The following is a 21,980-nucleotide window of genomic DNA, read 5'->3' as shown; positions in this document are numbered from 1 at the left end:
CTCTAATGCAACTTTTTAATATTTTTTACTCTGAATTTTAAATATTTGTTTTTGTGAATAGATTTTTCCCTCATTTAGTTAATTTAGAAAAGTCCACAGAAATAGAACTATTTGTCTTATTACACGGCCATGTTAAGTCTGTACGGTAGACTACGGTACGTAGATATATTCTCAGTGCTGATTAAATATAAATAAGTTGAATAATCATGAATATTCAACAAAGATAGAATTGAGCTGAACTGAAGAGGGTTATATTTTAATATTTTCAATAAACAAAGGTATCAATAATCAATAAAGATCAAATAAATTGTCAGTAATGAATAAACAGGTCACATAAGAGTAAATGGAAAATGTTAGGACATTCTTTTAAAAAAATCTTTTTAATTTCTTCCGTGTGTCTCAGACCCGCAGTGATAAATTAAATGACAGCACCATTACAGGGCCATTAATGACGTCAGGCACTCCAAACCATAGCTGCCCATTCATAAAACAAACTGCACACTTGACCTCAAAAGACAGAACAAAGAGCTGATGGCAAACTACAAAGCTTTGATTCTTTTTGATGGACATGATGTGTGAAAAGATTTGAAAAGAAGAAAAAAAAAACTGAAGAAAATGTGCCATTAGTATTAAATTGATCTTGTTCTTTGAAAGTTCTTTATTGTCAAGTCATCAAACAAACTTTAGTTTCAAACTTTAATTTGGAGCATGCTTTGGGGTTTTGGGTGACTGGAACGAAAATTAATTAAATTTAATCTTAATGAAAATCGGCCAGGTTTTAAAATGTATATATTATCACCTATATTATCATAGTGAATGACTGAAAGGAAACAGTATTATTATATTTCTGTGTTATGCTGGCATCCTGATTATTTTCAGTACGTGTAATAAAATTTTCATTTTCAGTAAGTGTAATAAAAAGAAGAAAACATAATGAGCATTAAACGCTAATGCACCTCTCTAAAAATCCCGAGCTCAGAATATAAATACAGTTAATTAAAATAAAATAAAACAAAACACTTAATAATTTAACACCCAGGTAAACAAAATAAATAAATAATTTCTTATATTATCTTAAGTGTCGCTTCCAATAGAATTTATTTTCTTTTTTTATGTTTGATTACTCCTGAAGTTGCACGCGCACCTGCCGCAGTGGAAGCTGATAAAAGCGTTTCCTCTCAGGTGACGCTGTTTGTCCGGAGGAGCCGCGTGCGGGCCGACATGGGCTACCACCGCTTCATTTATTTGTTTTTTCTCGCAAGTCTCAGAGTTTCCGGAGGTAACGACGTTTTAAACGCTGATTTTCAAGTCTTTTATGTGACTTTATTAAAAGTCTGGGAGTGTATCCACGAGCAGTCCCGTTCATTTTCACATGCGGTTTAGACATTTTGTTTAGATACAAACATGGACGAGGCAATGTGGCGGTCACCCCTGGACCCCATGGGTGCAGGGTTTTCACTCATGACTTGGACCTCAGGCCTACGAGCGTTGTTGAAGCTAGTCTGACTGTTTTAATTGAAGTTAATTACTCTTTCCATGGAGGTTGACTAAACAAAAGTAAACCTGTGTAAATTTCTGTGTCTTTATCAGGAGGCCAGTATCAGCTGAGGGCATTCAGACAACCAGATTTAGATAAAAAATTTTAAATAAAATGCCTTAGTTTAGAATTAATTCAAAACTTGACATAAGGCTGGGACTGGAACCAGAATGGTCTTTGGTATTTATTTGACCCATGTGAAAAGGCTTGCCACCACAGTGCTTCTGTTAGGTTTGGTTCTACTCCCAACCATGTGCCATTTTAGATGTCACAAATTTGTCTGTTGTTGTAAAATATTACTTTTCAGACTTACCATACACAGACACACAGATCACAGGCACAACAGTGAAGGAACACAGCGTGTGCTATGTGTTTGCATCCTTTTCTGTTCTGTTGCATGGCTCCCTGAACCGTACAGTAAGTATGATTTCAGTGACAGTTCATCTTGTCTGAAGAAATCAAGTTTTTGATCCAAAAATGGGTCTCTAATTTCAAACAAACAGTTCATCCGGTCAGTGTGACACACCAGTTATAGCTTCTGTCTTACTTCTTGTTTGTACCTTGTCACAACATCTTCCCCCTCTTTCTGTATATTTCTAGGCCAACAACTGGGATGCCGTCAGGGCCTGTGGCAGTGTGACGATGGAAGCTGTATCCCTGATATCTGGAGATGTGATGGAGATGGAGACTGTCTGGATGGATCTGATGAAATGGACTGCACTGGTAGGTATACTTCCTGGTCTTCTACAGAAAATGTTCTTGTCTCTAATACATTGTCCGAATGATATCCTTAAAAGACTAAAATATTTAACACCATATTTAACAAGAAACAACCTTTAATGGAATCAGCAGCAATCTTAGAAGATAAAACAGGAAACAGGTGCTGCCCCTGAAATTAAAATAGAATGAAAAAGGTAAATATTTGATGTGATTCTGTTTAATGGATTCACTCTCCCCCTTATGTGTGTGTCCTTTCATGGTGTCTTGTTTTCTTTCTTCCAGGGTCATCTGAATGTCCACCCGGTCAGTTTCCTTGTTTGGACTCTGTCGGCTGCGTCAACGCGACGGCCCGCTGTGACGGACAAAACCAATGTCCCACCGGCTCTGATGAGGAGAACTGTACAGCCCCTGATAGCTGTTTGGACTCAGACTGGACCTGTCAAAACCACATGTGTATCCCCAAAGAACTGCACTGCAACGGACTGAACGACTGCATGGACAACTCTGACGAAGGCAACTGTGGTGAGAAAGATGAGCATGTTGAATGCTGGGCCACAGGAGACTGAATGTCAGTCTGTGTGAATGTATGGCACTATAGATTGAAGTATATTATCTCTAGTGATATTTTCTGTAGTAATGCAGATAATGGTTATATTTTTCTGTGTATTGAGGTTCTGTCATCTTTAGCATAAAGCTGGGGAACAGGTTTTTTTTTTCATTTATTTGTCTGGTTCTTCCTCTTTTTTTTTTTTTGCACTTTTCATCCAACCATACAATTGTGTTTTGTTGGTTTTTACACCTTAGACCTGAAGAAATGAAAGTTTATTCACCTGTATTATTTATTGTTGGCCAATAAAGTTGAACTTAATATCTCAGTATAATTTGCATAAATTACATAAATTAAAATTCACACCGATGTTGACTAAAATATAATGCACAAACTAAAAAACATAGAATGGTTCATTTTTTTTCTTTTCAGTTTAATTATGCAGCTTTAAAATATGAATGAGATTTGATAAATAAATACAATTTGATTTACAATCAGCCTGAGTCAGAATGAACATAGTCAGGATGGATGTATGTGCGTGAAGCATGCTGTTTGGTTCCAAAAGATATAAGACACAAACCAGGGGACCTCTACCACACACTTCTAGGGAAATCTTTGATTTTAAAGGTGAAGTGCTGACTGTCTGTCCTTTCACAGGTCCTTGTGGTAAGGACAGCATACGGTGTCCTGACGGGACGTGTCTGTCTCCTGAAGAGAGGTGTGATGGGAGGGTTGACTGCTCAGATGGTAGCGATGAGCCCATAACCTGCGGTAAGTTTGACACAGATGACTTACAGTGATGGAAAACGCTGCACGAAACTACACGCTACTGCTACACATTGCTGTTGCGGATGTTTATCATTCTCAAGAAGTGTGATACAATCAAAGGCTTTCATGCATGGATTTCTGTAATGCTGAGCTGTTTCATGCTTCATATTCCGGCTCTTGCAGGTCGTATTTGCTCTATGAACAACGGCAGCTGTAGCCACGTGTGTGTCGACGAGCCCTGGGGCGCTCTATGTGCCTGTCCTGTTGGATATAAGCTCTCTGCCAATGGAGCAATCTGTGAAGGTGTGTGGAGTGTGAAAACAACTCAGTCTTCACTTCAAATTTCACTGAAGGTTAATTGATTTTGTAGTAAGGGTTGGATCACTATAACACTGACAGCAGATGGTACCAAAAGCAGGGTAAAAACAAAATACAGCAGTCTCCTGAACCTCTTACCCCCAAGTTACATTAGCAAAGAGATTCAAAAGCATGTTGAGTTTTCAGAAGAGTCTTAGGAAGTCTGTGTGTGAACCTCTCATTCTTGTGCAGCTAAAACCCACTCTCCCTCCCCAGATTTGGATGAATGTGCCTCTCCTTTTTCTCCCTGCATGCATCACTGCACTAACACCATCGGATCCTACTATTGCCATTGCAGAGACGGCTTCAAACTGAATGGAAGCTCCGTATGTCTAGCAACAGGTAATGAGGCAGAGTTTTCCTCGCTTATCTAAATCTCGGTACAAATAATCAGCACACATGTCATGGCCCCTACCACCTAAATGTATTTACCAAAGCACAACGTACTACAAGACAGGATGACACATTGAACAACATGCTAGTACAAATCCTGGTTATGTGTTAGAGCTGGTCAAAAGTTTAATTGTAAAATTGTGAATCTAATCTGGATTTAGTTTCACCCTCTGAAGAGATCAAACCCAGGAACAAACAACGTGAGGTGCACTCGTACAAAAGATAAGTGACATGTTAATCGGCCACTGATGTGGCCGAGCTAATGACAAAAGCAAGAAAAAAAAGATCAAAGATGAAACTTGTCATTTAAGCAAGAAGAGTTTACATTGAAATGGTAACTGTCACCTGAAATCTTGGTGATTAAAAACACGATAAAATTGGCAAATATTAAATGACGTGCACAAAGTATTGAATAGTGTTTTGTAAGTGTAAGTTTCTATCTATCTAACTCTTTCTGCTCTCTATACTATACTTATGTTGGAGTGACATATGAAGTGATTCCCCATGTCAACAAGTAAATTGTGCATCTCGTCAGATTTACTCAAATTCAAATTATCAAACTAACTACACCCTTGTTCCTGAATCTATAAATGTGTCCAGGCAATGCTACCAGACTGCTGATAGTGCAGAGGAGATCTATAGGACTGTTGAATGTGAAGTCTCAACAGTTTCAAGTTACCCAGACTCCAGTGTTAGACCCAGTGGCCTTGACGTTTGACGTTGCCCACGGGTGGTACTTCTGGGCCGACAGCCAAGGCAGCATTTACAAAAGTGATGGACAGCACAGCTGGATAACTTATACTGGTCAGTCAACCCAAGAAGCTGTGTGTGTTTGTGTGTGTGTTTTACTTTTTAAAAGTGTTATGGTGATACAGCAAGATGTGAGTTAATAATTGTGACAAGCTGTATATATGGTGTACAAAGTGACTGGAGCAAGAAGGCATGTCTGCCTTCCTATTCTGGTAGTAATCTTTCAGTCCTACAGGTTTACTTTTCAACCCCTAGAGGGGGTCACAAACCACATGTTGGGACCCATTGGTTTGATACTTTGATGATTCAGAAGAAAAATCAACACTTCAAAACAAACATTTCCCTGATTTTTTTTTTCTTTTTTTTTTTTTTTAAACAGGAGAGCCTGGAATCAGGGGTCTAGCTTGTGATTGGCTGAATGGAAATCTTTACTGGACCAATCAGAAAATGGAGTCAATCTACATGCAGGCAGCTGATGGGAACAGTTACACTACTCTGCTGAGCAAAGACATTAGCCCATCAGATCTGGTGCTTATACCTGTGGAAAGGTATGCTTCATGTTTTATTCTGTTTATCCGTTAAATAGGATTTAAATTTAAAGTAATCTAAGATAATTTGTAATGGGGGTGTTGTTTTGATTATGATTATGATTAAATATGCCCTTACTGAGTGTTGAATTCATTTTCCCTCCCCTTCTAAGATTAAATGATATTTTTCCAGTTCTGTCTATAGAAAATGAATTACTTTTACAGTTGTGTTGAAGTATTGGATTTTTACAGACTCTGCACATGAAAATCAAGCTGTCATGAACGCACCCAAAGACACGATACACTGGGTACTGCGTAGTCATATTCTCCAGTCATTGTGTCCTAGCTTGATGTTCTGGACCAATGCCGGCCCAGGAGACAGAGTGACAATAGAGAAGTCATGGATGGATGGTTCAGAAAGAAGCTCTCTGACGGTCCTCACTGCTCAGTCTGCCCACAGCCTCACTGCTGATGTGGCTGCCAGGAGGCTGTACTGGATCAGTGACTTCAGGAAGGTAAGTTAAGGGAAAAAAGATCAAGTACATCAGAGCTCATCACACACAGTGGAGCATAGGAGTAGATCTACTTTCTTTCCTGATAGTGAAAGATTTTATATTTTATATATTTTTTTAAATCCACAAATAAACAATTAAATGCAAAACTACTAAAATATTGTAGATAGTGCAATAAATATGTTTAATTTATTTAATTTAATTTTAATTCCTTTATGAATGAACTGCTTATATATTGAAATACACTTTCGCCACCTTCCACTGTTTGTATTCACACAGCAAAGTATATTAATAAGTTAGAGTTTGCTTGTCAGTCTGAATGAATTTGGGGAACCATCTTTGCTTTGTTATCTTTCATACAGTGATAATGAATGTATTTTGTTCAGTCCATAGAGACAGTGAAGGTGGACGGGAGTGGCCGTTACTCCTTCACAGGACTGTTCAGCAGGAGACCCGCCCTCAGCCTGGCTGTTTTTGAAGGCTTCTTCTACTGGGTTGACGACAGAGGACTGTGGCAGGTTCCACAGAACCAACCGAACCAGAGGAAATTTCTTTGGAAAGCTGAACTGCCACTTACAACTGTTTACCATGAGCTACAGCAGCCTCAAGGTACTGATTGGGACAGTAGATTTAACGTCTGTTAATCATTTCTTACTCTTCTGTGTAGTGTGGGTTTCCAGTCTTGTGAGGTAATGGTACCTTTTATATGTGGAGTGCCCAGATAAATTAATTTTACTACAACATCAGTTCTCAAAGTGCATTTACTTTGCCTTTGTGGAGTGTCCTGTATAGGTTCATGTACAACAATATGGTCTACAACATGATAAAGTGCAGAAAGAGTATTTGAATACTTTCTCAGGCCAGTGTAAGTTAGATTTTTTTGTAATCACAGTTGTTTTTTATGAAACCAAACCTTAATCACTTTTCAGAATATCTCCTCTTGTCACCAATTAGGTTCTTCAGCATGTGTAAAGACTCCATGCCACCTCTGCCAGCTAACTAAAGGGAACCCTGTCGGATTCACCTGCGCTTGTCCAGACTTCAAAGTGTTGTTGCTTGATGGGACATGTGAATGTAGGTTTACCATAACTCTAACTTGTCCTTGTCAAAATGTCCATCTTTATATGCATCGTATGCCTTTTTCCAGTTTCTGGTAGAGGTCAAGTAACAAACAGATCTTTCTAATTTTAGATTTTAGCTTCTCCAAGGCCCAGCTGATAAGGCCTGACAAGAAGCGTGCCTGTTAAAGGAACTTTTCATTTCCTGAAAGTGGAGCCATTTTGATTTTAAAATAATAGCTTAGGAAATTGGTATTAACCTTGGTTATAAAATACATCTTCTGACACTGACTGTGTTGTGGCCCTGTGATAACTCAGTAAGGATGAGGGTGTCACTAAAATTTTTTTTTTCTTTTCCCCCTCAGATCCAAGATTTATATATGCTACCATTACCAACATCAGCCTGTTGGAGTTTAGAGGCAAAGAGTCCACTCAAACCCAGCTGTTTACCACTGACAATGGCATCCTGTCATTTGATCTGGACTGGTCCAAAGACTGGCTTTACTGGGCCAACCAAACTGGCCACATCCAACGCACCAGTCTAACCCAGGTCAAGACTGAGGTGGTCCCAACACCTTTTCCAGGTTTGTGCTTTGTTTTGTTTTTTATACTTCTTGGCTCTACTACGATTCTCAAGTGTAAAGAGTTTCTGCTTTACACTGTTTTATATCACTGTAAATTGAATATTTTCTATTTTCTGACACTTTGACCGAACCAGTCTTTATTAGTTTATTTTCAGTGCCATTTGACAGACAGCTGAGTAGGCTGACTGGCTACTTTGTCACATTACAGTTGTCAACATGCTGTCTATTGACTTGTCTTTCTTCTACTTTTTTTTTCTTTTTAGTTTGTCTGATAAAAGTGGACCCGAGGAGTGGGAGCCTTTATTGGGTGTCATGTGACCAAAACAGCCTCGGCACCACCGCAGCTGACAGCCGTTACACACAGCAGCTTTACCACACAACGAAGGAGATTCGAGACTTATACCTGGATTGGCTGAGAGGTGGGATCCTCTGGCTGGAGGAAGAACAGATCCTCGCCATGAGCATGATGGGAGGCAAACCCAAAGAGTTGCTGCAGTTAGCAGGAGGAGTCATAGGGAACATCGCCTTCGACCTCAGGGCCAATAGTCTGCTCTGGAACTCGAAAAGGGCAGGTTGGTTGCTTCCACAGATCAGTGTGATTTTAACATTTTTTAAAGTCTTTCTTCTCCTCAAATTTCTCCAAGAATGAGACAGTGTTCATTTCAAGGTCTCTTTTTGTATTTCTGTAGTGCATGTGCCTCATACATGTGGATGCTAATAACTTGATCATCATCATTAACAAGAGAATGCTTGCCTGCTTTAAAAATTATTATATTATTTAACTTTAACTGTCATTTTGCAGCATGAAATGTTGTGTTTCATGTTAACATTTTTAAGCTGTGATCAGTTTAGGGAACACTTTAAGTCACACCTGGGGGCTGTGCAGTTTGTCATAATTATGACTTTGGCTTCCACAATCAACTTCTGGTGATGTTGGATTGTATATCTCATTAAATTCCCAAAATATGCAAGATCTTTAAGATCAAATCTTAATTTTCCATCAGAATCTCCGTGGTGCAGAGCTGTTGAGCTGTAGTTCTCGCATCTTTCACAGGCCTAACGACAATGAGTTTGCTGCGAGAAAGAAACCACCAAGCTGGAAGAAGATGGATCATTTCAGGCTCAGTGGTAGCTGCCTTTGAGCCCTTCCTGTTGTCCCTGTCTGATGATGTCATGATTCTGTGGGATCGGCGTGACGGGAGACCCATCCAGGATGTGACTGTGAAAGGTCACATGCTCAGTGTAATCGCTGCACTCAGGGATGTTCGCACAGGTCAGAGTTAATCTGCTAAAGTGGATTAAAAACTAATGGATCCATAAACATGCTTTTACTCTGTCTCTTGAATTTGGTTTCACTAGGTTTATCTTTACTTTCTGTCAGTAGTTCTTAGACTTTCTGTACATCTACGGTGTCTGTCATAACTCAGATTAAGTCCAAAGTCCTTTTATCCTAAAACTGAAAATACACAGTAATAGAAACAGTAATTGCTAAGTAGAGGATTTTTATCAAACAAGAGCCAGCTCACATCAACTCCCCTAATTCAGTTAATGGTGGATCATTATTGGCGTATAGAAATTTGTGATAGAGGACCTTTGTGAGACAGCCAGATTTTTTACTTTGACATACTTCTTAATTTTCTCACAATTTCCATTATAATAACTTTCCATAGTGCCCAGTGCTCCAGTCTGCAGTGAACCATCTATGCTGTGCCGACACTCACCAGTCTGCCTTTCCCAAGCCCAGTTGTGTGATGGTAAAAAGGACTGCCCTGATGGAGATGATGAGGATTTTTGTGTCACCACGTGTCCGTCTAAAGGTAAACTCTCAATACAACAATACACACTTGTTATAGTAGGCAATGCAGATCTAAAACCTACATGCGAGTAGTAAACATATTCTGAGTTACTGAGAGCTTGAGTTTGTAATAATCCTTTCTTTTCTGCCTTAACTGTTAATCTTAGAGGATTTCAAGTGCAAGGACCATCGAAATTGCGTCACCAGGAATCTCGTTTGTGACGGTCGCTCTCATTGTCGCGATGGCTCAGACGAAGTTGACTGTCCGACTGTAGCTCCTCCTGCAGTTCCAGCAAATGTCTTGGAGTGTCACAAGGGCTCAATGCTGTGTAAAGACAGCACACAGTGTGTTTTATACAGTCACGTGTGTGATGGAGAGAGCGACTGTAAGGATGGATCAGATGAACTGGGATGTGGTGAGTTTCCTCTCTGAGCATTTTCTGTCAGTTCTTTCTATGAACCATAATAATTGACAATTTAATTAATAATGTCTATGTGTCTATGTGATTCCTATGTTCAAGATGCCACAGCACAGACCACGACTCCAAATAGACTTAATATCAGTTCATCAAATGAAATGTCTCCTTCCACAGCACCTCCTGCTGTGACTCTACCAGCCTGTAGCAGCCCGTCTGTGCTCTGTCCTTCTCTTCACCTCTGTATTTCTCCAAGCCAGTTTTGCAATGGCCGTAAAGACTGTCCTGATGGCTTTGATGAAAAGAACTGTGTGAAAAAATGTCCCTCTAAAAGTAAGTCACAAGTCAGAAGTGTTTTAAATTAGATGCATTTTCATTTTGAGATTTTTTTATTCACAACGGATAATTTGACTCTGATCTCATTATTTTGAACTTCGAAAGCTTTATTTGTTTCCTCCCAGACCATTTTCGCTGCAAAGACAGTCAGAGCTGCGTCCCAAAGAGTCTGGTTTGTGACGGCCGCTCTCACTGTCACGATGGCTCAGATGAGGTTGACTGTCCGAGTGTAGCTCCTCCTACAGCTCGGGCAAAAGCCCTGAAGTGTCGCATGGGCTCCAGACTTTGCCGAGATGGGAGCGAATGTGTTCTCTTTAGTCACGTTTGTGATGGAGAGAATGACTGCCGGGATGGATCAGATGAAGAAGGATGTGGTGAGTTTTGTGAAAATGCTGGCTCTGCTAGCAGAGAAGCAGGCAAGGCTTCTGTCATATTTTATTTTTCTCTTTTTTTTTTAGATGTGACAGAGATTGCCACTAGTTCAGAAAATGTCAGCTTAAATGAATCTCTTTCACCTGTCAAACTCTGGACTCAACCGCCCACCGAGCCATCCTGCACCAGTCCTTCACTTCTGTGCCCAGATTCATCTTTATGTATCAACTCAACACTACTATGTGATGGAAAGAGAGACTGTCCTGATGGATCTGATGAGGTTAACTGTCCAAGTGTGTCTACTCCTGTAGCTCAGGCTAATGTCCTGAAGTGCCGCATGGGCTCAAGGCCATGTAATGATGGCGCAGAGTGTGTTTTATACAGCCACCTATGTGATGGAGAGAATGACTGTATGGATGGATCTGATGAACAGGGATGCCCAGAAACCTGCAAACAAGGTTGTTTTACTTTAAACACTCAAAAAAATTGAATCTTACAGACCGCATTATTTTTTTTAAACATATAACATTAAAGAAATGTTATTTTTAGCCATTATATAGACAGTTATATATTTTTTCTGTACAGAGGAAAACACCAATGTTCAGTCAGACTATCAGTAATGTAATCACTAAAATAATAAAAGGACATATGAAGAAATGAAAGTGAAGCACAGACCACAGAAACAGACTTTCTGAACATACTGTAACATTACTTTGAGGATTAGCTGTAATGCGGCTGCATCCAAATAGTCATACCTTTTTAACTGTGCTCCACCCCAGGTGAGTTTCAATGCTCCCATGGGAAGATGTGCATCCCTGCAGCTCAGGTGTGTGATGGGAAGTCACAGTGCCAGGACCGGTCTGATGAACTGGACTGCTGGGAGCGAACCAAGAGCTGCGAGCATCGCTGTTCTGACGGCCAGCGTTGCATCCCAGAGAAATTCCTGTGCGATGGAGAGAGAGACTGCCTGGATGGCACAGATGAGGTGGGCTGCGGTAAGTCCTCACATCATTGATTCATCATTGATAGACAAATATGTGTAATCTGAGTAACTTCTCAAGCCATTAGAAGTTTTAAACTTTGTGTGCAGTGAAGAGAAACCTAATGAAACACAGTCAACTTTGACATTAACTAGCAGCAGTCCTACCAGTAAGTGCTGAAACCTCTGGAAAGTTTTCATCAGTTTTGACACTTAATTTCCTCCTGTCCAGACCCCACTACGGCCTCAACAACAACTGAGCTTCCTCTCCTCACTTCCACATCAGCTTGCATCACTCCTTCAGTTCGCTGCCCAGGTTCATCACTGTGTATCTCTCAAAATCAGCTGTGTGATGGACCGAGAGATTGCCCTGATGGATTTGATGAACTGGACTGTGTGGTCCAGTGTGAAAACCAAGGTAAGTCTGAGTCCAGCAATTACCTCAAGCCAAAAGTAACTACCTAGTCATCAAGTTAATGATGACATGGGAGAATTTTGATGAAACTTTGATGAAATCCTTAGATTTCTGTTTAGTTGTATCGGTACATTAACTCCTCATATTGACTACTTGCCTCCCTGCACATCAGACGACTTCTTGTGCAGCGACCGTAGAAAGTGCGTCCCCAGGATGGAAGTTTGCGATGGCCGTGCCCACTGTCCGGACGGCTCAGATGAGAAGCAGTGTCAATCCGCAGATCCTACTGCTCTCTGTAAGAGAACAAGAAAAATACAGTACAACAATAACTTGTAGAAGAAGTTGATAAATAGCAAGAACATTTTATTTATCTTTCACAGCCGTTTGTAGCAAATCCCAACTAGAAAAAGTCCAACCTAACCACTCAATTATTCTCAGTGAGGAAGTACACATAAATTGCTTGTACATCAATTGTTTGTACAATTGTACATCATTTGAAAACAATCTCAGTCTTGCTTATTTATTGGCCAGCTCTCACAATGTAATCTAATCATCTTCATAACCCCATAAATTGACCGTTTTCTCTCTGCCAAGCATCCATCAATTTGCTCAATGCCAGAGCAGCCCCTCTGAGGTGCCGCATAGGTTTCAAGCCATGTAAAGACGGCCTGGACTGTGTTATGTACAGCCATGTGTGTGATGGAGAGAAGGATTGTCAGGATGGATCAGATGAAGAGGGATGTGCTGCTCAGTGCAAAGCAGGTTTGTTTTGGAGCTGGCAGGGGAAAAAAAAAAAGAACTGGCGAATGTTAAATTTGAAAAATGGCAGATTTGTTTTGATATTTTAGGAAAATATTTGAGATGTTTCTTTGCTCTTTCCCAGGTGAGTTCAGGTGTTCTCATGGGAATAGATGCATCCCACCGCAGCAGGTGTGTGACGGGCAGTACGACTGTCAGGACCGATCTGATGAAATGGGCTGCTCAAGGCTGAGTGAGGGCTGCCATCAACACTGTGATAACAACACTCGCTGTATACCAGAGACCTTCCTGTGTGATGGCGAGAGAGACTGCACTGATGGGTCAGATGAGGAAAAGTGTGGTAGGTGACTATCAGCTTGGATTAACATGCACAGCAATCATGTCTACAGTCATCAGATGATATATATATTTCTGTTTCCCTCTTTCCAGGTTTGGTGGCCTGTGCCATTAACCAGTATCGCTGTGCTAGTGGTCAGTGTGTGTCTGAGGCTTTGAGATGTGATGGATACACTGACTGCAGTGATCACTCTGACGAGATGGACTGCACGAGACCCCCACGCTGCCCAGGTCAGCTTCAGTGCCCACACAGCCACGAGTGCTTGCAGAAGGAGTGGCTCTGTGACGGAGAGGACGACTGCAAAGACGGGTCAGACGAGAGGGTAAGGAAGGACGGACAATGTCATGACGCATACTGAATCTTTGCTTGTGAAAATAGAGGATGAAGAAATGAATGCTTTATCAGTGGGGCTGAGAAGCAGGTTATACAACTGCATGTCCTCATTTGTATCCAGGACTGTGTGACACCACCAGCAAAGTGCAGGGAATACCAGTGGCAGTGTGGAGACAGCAGTCAGTGCATACCTCTGTCCTGGAGGTGTGATGGGAAAAAGGACTGTCACAATGGCGTGGATGAAGAGAAATGTGAGCATATTTATTCTGAGATGTTCACTGCTCATCTCCAGTCACGTTCAGGAGTGTTTAAAAATAATCTTTGTGGAGGATCTCTGAAGCAAATCCATGCTTCTGCTTTCACAGGTCGCCAGAGAAAATGCCCCTCTCACCTTTACCAGTGTGGCAGCGGGGAGTGTGTGGACCCTGGCCTGGTGTGTAACAGCTTCACCAACTGTGCCGACAGTTCAGATGAGGGCATGGGATGTGCCAAACGCAACTGCTCCAGCTCATCAGCTCCTCAGTGTGACCATCACTGTGTCAGCACCCCGAAAGGACCGGTCAGTACACAGCAACTAGGTAATTGTGCTAAAGTATCCAGAACCAGGCTTGAAAATACCTTTTTCCCTCACTTTTGCAGAGGTGTTACTGTGCTGTGGGTTTCAGACTACAGTCCAGTGCTGTGTCCTGTGTGGACGTTGACGAGTGCAATGCCTTGCCCCAGGCTGTATGCAGGCACAAATGCCTTAACACCCGTGGGTCATATGTGTGTCATTGCCACCCTGGCTTCTTCCTGGAGCCTGACAACAAAAGCTGCAAGACGAAAGGTACAGTAGGCTCCAAGAGCAAAGATCTGTTTGTAGCAGGTTTTCCGTTCATTTTGATACAGTATAAAAGTCAGCTAGCATCATTAATACTGCCTTAACACATATTAAGATGTTGAAATGACTATGTTACCTGTCTCTAGAAAATTTCAAGCCAATGTTAGCTGGCTTTTGTAGTATGTTAAAACAACCTGGTTGGACTTTTGAATAAAGTAGAAAGAGTATAGAAAATCTTGCAAACAAAATCTTAAAATTTAATGGGAAAAAAATATGGTGTTCATTTGTTTTTTGTTTTTTTTTTTTAAGTATAGAACCTCCTGGAAGATTTCGCTCTTGGTTTTGATCAAGTCACTTTCTCTGGTCATGTTTCCATATCTAGACGAGCCTTTGCTTCTGGCATCAGTGCAGTCAGAGCTCTTACTACTGGGAGTCCATAGCAGCAACTTGCGTCTTCTCTCCTCTGCCAGTCGGCCGGTCTTCTCACTGGATTACGACTGGGCACAACATAGAGTTTACTGGCTGAGCCCCAACTATCAGAGCATCCGCTGGACTGACATGAAAAACTCAAATAACAAAGGGACACTTATCAAAGGTTATCTGTCTATCTACTTATCAAATATCTGCTGTACAAAAATTGTATTTGTTTCACCTGTGCTTTTTCTGCTACAACAAGGCAAAATGTCTGCAAACTAATGTACTGAATTAAAGCCACCCCACAAAATTCATTTGAGGAGTTCGGACTCTGACCTATGAAATCTGTCACAGGAGTGAAGTCGGATTTTATCGCAGTGGACTGGGTCGGTAAGAACCTGTACTGGGTGGACGGACTCGTTGGCCAGATTCTGGCTGTGAAGCTCAGCGATGCCACAGTGAGATCTCAGGACTACACTGTGGTCCTGGGTGAAGATCTGGAGCAGCCAAGCTCATTGGTCCTACTGCCCCACAGAGGGTAAGGTACTCTTGTCTGGTTCTATAAAAAATATATAAAAATGTTTAATAGCCTAGATCTTTCATAACTGCATAATCAACTTCTATTTTCAGTCTGATGCTGTGGTCTGAGATTGGCAGCACCCCACAGATCGAGCTGTCTGGCATGGACGGTTCAAAGAGGAAGGTGGTGGTCAGCCGAGGCTTGAGCTGGCCTGTCAGTTTGGCCTATGACCTCCTGGACAACAGGGTGTACTGGGCCGATGAGAAGCTGCGCTGCATCGGCTCAGCCTCTCTGGATGGAGACAACGTCAAGGTAAAGAGAACCTCAAAGCAAGTGGGTTACAAAGTTTTCAGGTTGCAGCTCCTCTCCCAGCATCATTAAGTGGTGATGCTCTTCTCTCACTAGATACTCCAGTTAGCCGAAACTCCAAGCCCTTTCTCCGTGGCGGTCTTCAATGACAGAGTATTCTGGTCTGACACAAAGAGAAGAACCATCCGCTCAGCAGATAAGAACACTGGCAAAGATCAGAAGGTTCTTCTGAAGAGACCAGGGCAGCCATTTGCACTGAAAGTGAGTATTTAACTAACAACTAATGATGTGGTAATCGCTCCGAAGGAGCTTTTGAGGCTTATTATTATTCAAACATATTCATTTTTATGAATATACTGCTGTTACATACAACAGTGAAGTTCTGAGAGGTTACTAGGTTTCAAGAAAACAACTTTTCATTTCAGTTTTTACTGGGTGTTTACACTCACAGCTAAATGTTTTTTCAAACACAGAGACTGCAGTATTAAGTCACAGCTATGAACCTTCATATGCATATGTTTCCTCTCTCCTCAGCTGATGCATGCCCTTTCCCAGCCAGCCACATCCAGCCCCTGTGATCAGATGCGCTGCTCCCATCTCTGTCTGCTGTCCCCGGCGGTGAAGGGCAGGTCTGGAACACAAGGGTCGCCAGTAGGTCCAGTGGTAAGGGGGCTTACGGCGGTTTGTCGATGCCCAAAGGGGCTGCTACTTTCCAAGGACAAGATCACCTGCTCCCTGCCTGTGGAGTCAACTTTCATCCTGCTTTTGTCTCATACAACAGTCTATCAGGTGAATTGGCCTTTATCCCTGTCAAACACTCTTGAGAAACTTAAGTTCTCACATGTGGTTGGAGGCCTTTGTGAATTAGTAAAACTTGCTTTTCTTCTCCTCCTCTGTTCTCTCATCTCATTCCTGTTTGTTTCCCCCTTTTGTTTTTATTTTGCCCTCCTTCTACTTTCAGATTTACTTGCACTCCATACACCGAGATGGTGTTGCTCTTAAAAAAATGCCAAACAGTCGAGTTTTAGCCCTTCCTGGAGTAACAGAGGCCTTGGGGCTAGATGTGTCCATCAAAGAGCTTTCTCTGTTTGTGGCTGATGCAAGACAAGGATCTGTGGATGTGCTGAAACTGAGCAGCTCCAGGTCGAGACAGGGGTTGACACCTACTGGACAAATCCTAAAGCTGAAGGTAGGTTTAATTAGCTTTTCAGAGGAAATGGCAACATTTTTAAATCGTGGAAAAAAAAATTTTTTAATGCAGTAGATTTATGCGTTCAGTTTTTTTGGTCATTCATTTTTTTTTAATCTTTGAAGACAAACTTTAATAATCCACTACTATACTGTTTATAAACAACCTTGGACAATATGTGTTTTTAGGTGGTTTATTGCTTTCCGCTTCTCTTTCAAACCAGCAACTCTCCAGTCAAATTAATATTCTGGAAACTAAACGTTTCTGTCCCATAAGGATGATGTAGTCACAGCTCTGGCAGTTGACTGGGTGACCTCCAACCTCTACTGGAGCAGCACCGAGAGGCCTGATCTCCATGTGACCTCCCGCCACAATGGATACACCACCTCACTGCTGCAGGGATCGCTGAAGGTGAAGCAGGCTCTGCTGTACTGCTCACATTTGCTTTCTAGCCCCCAGCTGTGTTTTTTTTTTTTGCTTTCTTCTCCTGTGGACAGTCCTGATATAGTTTCCACTATATACAGAGCAATTTAAAGGAAGTCTTACTTTGGAAGGTTTACAAAAAAAAAATGCATAATGTAAATAAGCAAAGACAACAAATTAACAGTGTTGAGCTGACATTTACAATTAATTTAAAGCTATCCTGAATAAGAGTATAAAAGCCCATGCAAACATCTTTTTTTTTCCACCATTTTTTTCCCTTGCTTAATATAGTAATGATCATGTTTGTCCTTTCAGGGCACCACATCCATTGCGCTGTATCCCCCCTCGGGACGACTTTGCTACACAGCAATAGTTGCAGCAGGTGGCAAGAGCCAGACAGAGGTGAACTGCGTCTGGATGGATGGTCGTAACAAAGCTGTGCTGTGGCGGAAGTCGAGCATCCCCACCTCGCTGGTCTTTTCCAATAAAGGAACCATGATCTATTGGGCTGACACTGGTAAGTAAGAGTAAGAGTTAAAGAAAACAAATCTGACTTCAGAGGCCAAATTTTTACTAGCTGGTTTGTGTGTACCTGTCTGATTACTGTTTTCTCAGGTGAGGGAGTCATCAGCTCTATTGGAGTGGATGGATCAGGTTATAAACAGTACAAAGCAGGGCCAGGTCTGCTCATCGCCTTCACACATACAGAGAACATCCTCCTCTGGGTCACCCTGGACAAAGGTCAGGGTGAACGTACTTTTGTGCTTCATGTGTTTAGGCCACTACAATGCTTCTTGGGGCTTGGTCTATTCTTTCTCTTCCATCCCAGTAACCTGTTGAGTCCTGCTTGGGGACTCACATTTTTCACCTTCATTTCATTTGTCTTTGTCCCCCTCAGGCAGCAGATGGCATCACAGACTAATGTAACAATGAATTATTCAGTCAACCAATCTGTCCTGTTAGACATCTTTAAACCTCTGCTTCTAATCACCAGCTCTTCCTCTCTCCATCATGCCTGTCTTCATTTCTTTCAAGTCATAACATTGTTGTTTCTTATGAGCCTTTGTAGATGTAACCAAAATGTGGTTCAGTGACGGTCTCCAGCCTAAACAGCTGTGGTTTGAGACAAAGACCATTTTGGTGGAAGTCAGAGCCTACAGCAACAGCAGCCAGTCTGGTAGGTATCTGTCGAGTCTTTCTCTTTATTGGTGGGGGAAAAAAAGGATGTCACAAGTTTACAAAGTGTTTCACAAGATATGAGACATGATAATTTGAACAGTGCTTGCGACAGAGGAAGCATGACCTAAATATGGATGGTCTGGCACAGCAGGCTGTGTAAAAAGCAGATGACTTGCTCATTATTAAGTCTACAGTCTGAAGCAGGGCATGTGAAATCAGACAGGAAAATAACACCCCTCAGACACAACAGTATAAAATAACATACAGCAAAATAAAACACTTCAAATCAGAAAGTGCAAAGGAAGAAAAATATAACATAATGACACTACAGTAGCAAAAGCATGGCTGGTTTTACTTTTCAGTGGATTTCAGGCACTGGCTCAAATGAGCTTCAACAGAGATCAGTGAAATAGCTTTGGGCTAAATCCAGCTGAGCTTGAACAGTAGTTAATAAAAAGTTAATTTTAAAACCAGTGTTTAATCAAAATTAGACCCAAGGACCAGATCTTGTTTGTGCTGCAAGTAAAATGCTTGCTGCTGCAGTCTGTGGGAGACTTAAGAACATTAGCAGAAATAAAGATTGCAGTCACCTAAACAAGATGCGACTCATTTCATGGACAAAAATGCATTTTGGGTGTTTACTTACTTACTTGTTCAAGCACTGTCATCACTGTGATACCACAGTGAAGACTGTCAACACTGAAATCCTCTTTACATAATACTACTCATGCATTAATTCCTGCCCAGGTCTGTAATACCGTCCAACTGGCTTACAGCACACTGTGGATTTAATTAATGCTTAACAGAAGCATGCCAAACCAGTTAGCCATCATCATCATCATCAGGAAATACACCATCTGTGCACATATATTTTCACCTCAACTTTGCTTTCTGTTTTCTTAATAGAGGAAGCAGATAGTGTGTGTCATCGGATACTCCGGGCAGAATAAAAAGCCTCACTTAGGCTCAGTTTGAGCTGAATAGATGGCAGAGTGATGTGATACCTGCAGGGAGATGGGACTTGGCAAGCTGAGAGATCAGCCTGTTACTGTGTGTGCTGCAGTGGGAAAGGCAGATGATGAATGGAGCTCTAACACACACCTCACACACACGGACACTGTTCCCGACTTTATTCTCTTGAACTGTGTCACACTCTTGCAGTGTAAATATATTTATGTTAACTAACATTAATACAGCAAATAGAAGCCACATACACAAATACATCCAAGTGCACAGAAGCAGACACTTCTAAAACGTCAGCGCAGAAGCCCAGTGGCTTCTTTCACAATACACAATTATGACAAATGTTGAAACAGCTCTTCCACATTTTATGGACACTAACAGGAGGCCCTGATTTGTGTATACAGCCATAACAGACTATAGATTAACATGGGATGAAATCTCATGAATGGTCTGGTGTGCACTGTTGTTGTTCTTGCAGTGTGCAGGCCACTTGTTTTTCATTTTTTATTGTTGTTCCCATGTTATATGGTACAGCCAACCATATGCAGACATAAGGGAATCTGTATGACATTATAGCTTGTGTAAACGATTTTAAGCCACATTTCTATAAATATATAAACTCCTATGGAGAGGAAAAAAAAGAGAAATACTTGACACTCTGAGACCTGTGAGGTACTATAAAAAAGAAAGTTCCAAATAAAATGGTCCCCACGCTGTTAAATCAAGCCAGAAGAAGACAAATTATGGTAATTATAATGGTTTTTGCTGTTATGAATGGTACAATGATAATTACTTTATTAATTGGTAAATGCCTGCTCATAATGAAATGTGCAGATAATTTCATATACCTGCCCGTGCACTTATCTTAAATAATTGTGACTCATATTTAGATGTTTTTCTTCATTTTATGTATCAAAAGCACTGACCCTTAACTTCCTCACAGACATTAAAGGTTTTGCGATTCTAAAACTACTCTCATTTTTACCCATCTCCTCCAGGAACGAATAGCTGCTCCAACAACAACGGCGACTGTGTCCATCTGTGTCTTCCCTATCCCGGGGGTCGGACATGTAAGTGTGGGCGAGCCTTCTACAGCGTCAATGCCACTTCCTGTGCCCACCTGCCCGAATGCCCTACTGGAGAACAGTCCTGCTTTGATGGAAGCAGGTGTATCAGCAGCAGCAAGTTCTGTGACGGACACGGGGACTGTCCAGACCAGTCTGATGAACAAGACTGTGAGTTTTCAGCCAAATGGAGAAGAAAGTGAAAAAAGAAATTATGTTACCTCAACTTTTTTTTAGTTTGAATAATGCCTAAAGATGTTTGTTTATTATTTATTTATTTATTTTTAATAACTTATTAACTTTATTTAGTCATAAATATTTTGCACTACAGAAAAATACTCAAAATGTAAGCAAAGTTTTCAGGGGCTTTAAATTTATTTTCTTGGGGCAAATTAATACCTCAGGTACAATATTTCATCCAGTAACAGCAGTACATTTTTAATAATTTGTGGCCTTTCTAGGTACATAACAACACTGACTTTCTTTTCAGGTCCGAACAAAAACTCAGCACCTTTTGGGGCCAAAGCCAGTGATGACCATCTTCCCCAGTCTTCCTCCTCCTCCTCCTCAGCAGACTCAGTTCCTTCAGTTAAAAAAGGTTCCACATCCTGTGATGTCCAAAAGTGCAACGGTCATGGCAACTGCATCACAGAAGGCGAAGTTGTTCGCTGTCTGTGTTTGGCTGGTTACAAAGGCGAGTTTTGCCAAGAGACCGAAAGTGGACGAGGCCACGCGGCTGTCATCCTGGGTGTCTTCTGCCTCGTTGCTGCATTGATGGCTGCTGCTTTTATCTTTGCTAAAAGGTACATACTGTCATGGTGTTTTCTTTTGCACCCTGGCCCGAGGGATTCACTTTGAAAATGAGTGAACACCAGAAAAGCATCCAGCTACTTTTTTTTTCTCCTACTGCAGCAGCTAATTTCACTGATTGACACTCTGCAAACTAAACTAAACATTTAAGTCAGAAGCTGTAGTTTTAGGTTATAATTAAAACTTAAAGAGACTCTTGAATCTCTCTACACAGAGATTTTGTGCTACAAAACTTGGTGGCCTATGTACAAAATCAATATTTGACTTGTATATTTGACCTTGGTTTCAACAGGAGAGCCTGGGCATCCATCAGAAGCAGATCCATGGAGAAAGAAACTCTGATGGCTGACATGGGCCTGCCTTGTGAACACTACGATTCTGACTCTGAGGTAAATACATCTGCATAAAGAAGCAGAGATGCTCCATAACCTAATCAGCTTTTTTGAGAAACGTTTAGACCAGTACTAAATGGGACACTTTGAGAATTTTTCTTCTCCCCCCAGGAGCTGGAGTCCCCAGTAGACCTGAAGAACCCCCCGCTCGTGTTAAAGACGCTTCACCCTAAATAGACCTCTGCATTCACTGTGGAAATGTGAAAATTTGTAGTTGCAGTAAAAACAGTTGGTAAAAACTTGGGGGCTGATGCTTGGACTGTTATATTACATTTGATCCGATATCACAAGTTAAATCTGAGAATGCATTGGGTCCTGAATTTCAAGATGCTGATGCATATTGTCTTGTAATAAACGTCATGTAAGATGAACCAACAATCAGACTCTGTCTTAAATTGTCTG

At 41.3% G+C, this 21,980-nt stretch overlaps 1 protein-coding gene across 1 annotated transcript; it reads left to right on the top strand.

Moving 5' to 3' along the window:
- The first annotated feature begins 129 nt into the window (after positions 1-129).
- Positions 130-21,938, top strand: LOC121195126 (low-density lipoprotein receptor-related protein 2-like). Its single transcript, XM_041058386.1, has 43 exons — positions 130-145; positions 1,133-1,279; positions 2,138-2,260; positions 2,540-2,779; positions 3,462-3,575; positions 3,756-3,875; positions 4,146-4,271; positions 4,923-5,126; positions 5,452-5,620; positions 5,946-6,114; positions 6,498-6,720; positions 7,066-7,185; positions 7,535-7,753; positions 8,017-8,325; positions 8,808-9,026; positions 9,424-9,570; positions 9,716-9,964; positions 10,070-10,297; positions 10,426-10,674; positions 10,984-11,130; positions 11,452-11,667; positions 11,884-12,069; positions 12,239-12,361; positions 12,661-12,828; positions 12,950-13,165; positions 13,255-13,484; positions 13,617-13,746; positions 13,861-14,054; positions 14,135-14,321; positions 14,698-14,910; positions 15,084-15,267; positions 15,360-15,561; positions 15,655-15,819; positions 16,093-16,347; positions 16,520-16,747; positions 17,024-17,158; positions 17,486-17,687; positions 17,786-17,911; positions 18,240-18,347; positions 20,311-20,547; positions 20,867-21,179; positions 21,479-21,575; positions 21,690-21,938. The coding sequence occupies exons 1-43, from the start codon at positions 130-132 to the stop codon at positions 21,753-21,755; spliced, it is 7,719 nt and encodes a 2,572-aa protein (XP_040914320.1). The 3' UTR covers positions 21,756-21,938.
- Positions 21,939-21,980: the final 42 nt, after the last annotated feature.

Source organism: Toxotes jaculatrix, chromosome 16, assembly GCF_017976425.1.
Source record: "Toxotes jaculatrix isolate fToxJac2 chromosome 16, fToxJac2.pri, whole genome shotgun sequence".
NCBI classification, from domain to species: Eukaryota; Metazoa; Chordata; class Actinopteri; family Toxotidae; genus Toxotes; species Toxotes jaculatrix.
The sequence above is the reverse complement of the archived record's forward strand: the minus strand, read 5'-3'. Positions and strand labels throughout refer to the sequence as shown.

What these genes read in the sequence shown, in the direction of transcription:
- LOC121195126 (XM_041058386.1), top strand. An exon ending in CAGCTGGATAACTTATACTG is followed by an intron (nt 5,127 to 5,451) that starts GTCAGTCAACCC and finishes TTTTTTAAACAG; the next exon opens with GAGAGCCTGGAATCAGGGGT. An exon ending in GTGCTTATACCTGTGGAAAG is followed by an intron (nt 5,621 to 5,945) that starts GTATGCTTCATG and finishes ATTGTGTCCTAG; the next exon opens with CTTGATGTTCTGGACCAATG.